At 46.4% G+C, this 4,651-nt stretch overlaps 1 protein-coding gene across 1 annotated transcript; it reads right to left on the reverse strand.

Annotated features, from left to right (window-relative positions):
- Positions 1-2,349: 2,349 nt before the first annotated feature.
- On the reverse strand, positions 2,350-3,294 carry LOC127044828 (olfactory receptor 52E8-like). Its single transcript, XM_050940046.1, has one exon. It carries the CDS (start codon positions 3,292-3,294, stop codon positions 2,350-2,352), a length of 945 nt encoding a protein of 314 aa, XP_050796003.1.
- Between the last annotated feature and the right edge of the window lie 1,357 nt (positions 3,295-4,651).

Consider the following 4,651-nt stretch of genomic DNA (forward strand, 5'->3'; position numbering starts at 1 on the left):
GGGAAGTTGGTGTCTGAGTCTTTGTTTTCTGCCTGCCTGCTTTCTCTGAGCTTTGGAGAAGTAGTTCTGTTTTCTAATCTTCTGTTTCTAAGTGTAAGGACAAAGAGATCAGATAGTAAGTTATATGGTTTCTTTTCTTTGGTATTTGCATGAATATAAGTGCTGGAGTGCTTTAATTTGTATTCTTTTTGAATAAGGCTGTTTATTCAATATTCTTTTAAGCAATCGACCCTGTGTTGTGTCACCTTAATACCGAGAGACCATGTGTATGTATTTTTTCTTTCTTTTTTATATAAAGCTTTCTTTTAAGACCTGTTGGAGTTTTTCTTTACTTCAGGGAAATTGAGTCTGTACTCACCAGGGAATTGGTGGGAGGAAGAAATCAGGGGAGATCTGTGTGTGTTGAATTGGCTAGCCTGATTTTGCATTCCCTCTGGGTGAAGAGGAAAGTGCTTTTGTTTCCAGGACCGGGAATGGAGAGGGGGAGTCACTCTGTTTGGATTCACAGAGCTTGTGGTCTGTGTATCTCTCCAGGAGCACCTGGAGGGGGGAAGGGAAAAAGGATTATTTCCCTTTGTTGTGAGACTCAAGGGATTTGGGTCTTGGGGTCCCCAGGGAAGGTTTTTCAGGGGGGCCAGAGTGCCCCAAAACACTCTAATTTTTTGGGTGGTGGCAGCAAGTACCAGGTCCAAGCTGGTAACTAAGCTTGGAGGTTTTCATGCTAACCCCCATATTTTGGACGCTAAGGTTCAAATCTGGGACTAAGGTTATGACAGGGGCAACCACAAATGTGGGTGTACCATGGATTTATATAGAGGCAATATGATATTTTCTATCTTGTTGTCTGTTCCCTTCTAAATGATTCCCAATATTCTATTCACTTTTTTGACTGTCACTGCACATTGAGTGGATGTTTTCAGAGAACTATCCACAATGACTCCAAGGTTTCTTTCTTGAGTGGTAACAGCTAATTTAGACCCCAACATTGTATATGTATAGTTAGAATTATGCCAGTCACCCAGTTTTGTGAGATCCCTTTTGTAGCTCTTCACAGTCTGCCTGGGACTTAACTGTCTCGAGTGGTTTTATGTCATCTGAAAATGTTGCTACTACCCCTTTTCCCACAGCATTTATGAATATGTTGACTAGGACTTGTCCCAGAGCCAACCCCTGGGGGACATCACTAGTTACCTCTCTCCATTCTGAAAACTGACCATTTATACCTACCCTTTCTTTCCTATCTTTTAACCACTTTCCAATCCATGAGAGAACCTTCCCTCTTATCCTGTGACAGCTTACTTTGCTTAAGAGCCTTTGGTGAGGGAAAAATGTACAAACAATCATGGTGGATTCTCCGTCCTTGACAATTTTAAATCAAGGCTGGGTGATTTCTAACAGTTGTGCTCCAGGAATGGTTTGGGGCAGGGCTCTAGGCTGCGTTGTGCAGGAGGTCGGACTAGAGGTTCACAAGGGGCCCTTCAGGCCTTGGGATCTATGAATCTCAGCTTTCATTTACATTTCAACCCAGGATACCCTGGAGGCCTGAGGCTCACCCGTTAGATCCAGAGAGGAGAAACACCAACAAAACACCACCCACCCCTTGTGTCCCTGGGACTTTTCTAATTTCTCTGCCCCCGGCAGCCCCTTGCTGGTACAGCCTCTTTCGTCCCTGCCTGCTCCCCATGAGTATTTTAACCCAAAGAGTCTCACATTGAAAACAAGGAACTTGAAGAATCTCAGAAGAGATGGCTCCAAAACCACGGGGATCTCTGAGCCAGGGGACGTTGTAAAGGCCAAAAGTCTAACTGGGTTCAGAAGAGAACCAGAGAAGTCCCAGGAGGCCAGGCCCACCAATGGCTCTTGGCTAGTATTGGCAGCTGTACTCAGATCTGTCACCTAAACAGAATGGTTCAGATGTGGGAATCTCCCTCACATCCCCTACAGTGAGGATTGATGCAAGGGCCATACTTGAGTTCTCCTCATCATGCTTTGGAATGAAGAACTTTAGCTCTTTCTCCAGCGCTCCAAGGTCACTCTCCACACACTACTGGTCATAAATCTATTGGTCTCTCTGCTATAGCTGGCCACATTGGTTCGATATTTCTCCCACAGCCTCTTGACCAATTTGGTTTGTTGAAGTGACCTACATATAAATGGGAAAGTTCCTGGTGGCAGGAGAATATTGCCCTGCCTTTGCCAGTCTCACCCCAGTTCTCCAAGGAATGGAGCAGACAAGAAATGACAGCAATGCATCATTACCGCCTTCAGGTTCAAAAAGCCCCAGACAAACATAGTGCTTTGGGATGTGAGAAGCTCTATTAGAGGTCGCACTGATAATCAAAAACAGAGTTAAGAAGCTCTTTCTCTGGGGAATATTCTCAGCACCCTCTCACGGATCTCCTTCGACCTCATCCCGTAAATTACTGGGTTCAGCATGGGGGGCATGAGGATATGGAAACTGGCAACCAAAATGTGGACAGAACGGGGAATCTGCTGGCCGAACCTGTGTGTGAGGTATGAGAAAAGCACCGGGGTATAGAATATGAACATCATAGACATGTGGGAGCCACAGGTGCTGAGAGGCTTGAGGCGTGCGTCCTTGGATGGGAGTCGGAAGACTGCTTGTAGTATACGAACATAGGACAAGAAAATCATGATCAAATCCATCACTAAGAGGTTAACTAAAAACAAATCATATTCTCCATTGGCCCTAATGTCTGCACAGGCCAGCTTTGCAATTCCCATGTGCTCGCAGTAGGCGTGGGCAAGGACACGGGCTCTACAGAAAGGCAGATGGTCAACCAGGAACACCATGGGGAAAACGAGGACTCCTGGCTTCAGTATAATCACCAGGCCTATCAGTGCGATTCTCTTCTTCGCTAAGATGACAGTGTATCTCAGAGGGTCACAGATGGCCACGTATCTGTCAAAGGCCATGGCCAGAAGAACAGCCGACTCCATTCCCGTGAAGGTGTGAATGAAGAACATCTGGGTGAGGCAGCCACCAAAGCTGATCTCTCTGAAGTTAAACCAGAAGATGCCCAGCATTCTGGGCACTGCAGCAGTAGAGAGGCCTAGGTCGACGACTGAGAGCACGCACAGCAAGTAGAACATGGGCTGCTGGAGGCTAGGATCTGTTTTGACGATGAACAGGATGGTGCAGTTTCCCAGCAGTGTTATGATGTAGACAGTGCAGAAGAGGATGGAGATCCAGACGTGTGCGGCTTCCAGCCCCGGGATGCCCAGCAGGATGAATGTGGAAGGGGGGGAGTAGGTATAATTGAGCAGTAGCATCTCCAGCGGTTGCTGATGTCCCAGCTGCGGGCACAGACACTCCCTGCAAGGAAAAACATTGCTGCTTTACTCTGCTTAGTGTCGCTCCTCCAAACTGTACTTAAGAGCCAAAGAGAGAAACTACAGAAAGAGAAACGAGCAAGTGAGGAAAGGGAAGTTGTCAGCTGAGACAGTCAATAAGAGCCACGGAGCCTTTAAAGACAGCAGGAGCCCCAGAACAGAAGACTTTCACGCCAGGGACAGTAAGGCCAGGAGGAGGGACAGATAGGAGGGACTGTGGTACTACAATGTCCTTGTAATTTCTAAATCTTACAGAGGACCGTTTGGGAATAGTGACCATAATATAATAACATTTAACATTCCTGTGCTGGGAAGAACATCTCAACAGCCCAACACTGTGGCACTTAATTTCAGAAAGGGGAACTATGCAAAAATGAGGTTACTTAAGCAGAAATTAAAAGGTACAGTGACTAGAGTGAAATCCCTGCATGATGCATGGACACTTTTCAAAGACTCCCATGATTTTTCCAGGGACTGAGGTGAGGCTGACTGGCCTGTAGTTCCCCAGTTCCTCCTCCTTCCCTTTTTTAAAGATGAGCACTACATTAGCCTTTTTCCAGTCATCCGGGACCTCTCCCGAGTGCCATGAGTTTTCAAAGATAATGGCCAATGGCTCTGCAATCACATCCGCCAACTCCTTTAGCATCCTTGGATGCAGCGCATCCGGCCCCATGGACTTGTGCTCGTCCAGCTTTTTTAAATAGTCCCAAACCACTTCTTTCTCCACAGAGGGCTGCTCACCTCCTCCCCATGCTGTGCTGCCCAGTGCAGCAGTCTGGGAGCTGAGCTTATTTGTAAAGACAGAGGCAAAAAAAGCATTGAGTAAATTGGCTTTTTCCACAATCTCTGTCACTAGGTTGCCTCCCTCATTCAGTAAGGGACCCACACTTTCCTTGACTTTCTTCTTGTTGCTAACATCTCTGAAGAAACCCTTCTTGTTACTCTTAACATCTCCTGCTAGCTGCAACTCCAAGTGTGATTTGGCCTTCCTGATTTCACTCCTGCAGCCTGAGCAATATTTTTATACTCCTCCCTGGTCATTTGTCCAATCTTCCACTTTTTGTAAGCTTCTTTTTTGTGTTTAAGATCAGCAAGGATATCACTGTTGAGCCAAGCTGGTCGCCTGCCATATTTACTATTTACTATTATTTCTACACATCGGAAGTGACCTCAGGAGGTCATCTAGTCCAACTCCCCGCTCAAAGCAAGACAAATCCGCAACTAAATCATCCTAGCCAGGGCTTGTCAAGCCTGACCTTAAAAACCCCTAAGGAAAGAGATTCCACTACCTCCTTAG

This window comes from Gopherus flavomarginatus, chromosome 1 (genome assembly GCF_025201925.1).
Source record: "Gopherus flavomarginatus isolate rGopFla2 chromosome 1, rGopFla2.mat.asm, whole genome shotgun sequence".
Classification (NCBI taxonomy): domain Eukaryota; kingdom Metazoa; phylum Chordata; order Testudines; family Testudinidae; genus Gopherus; species Gopherus flavomarginatus.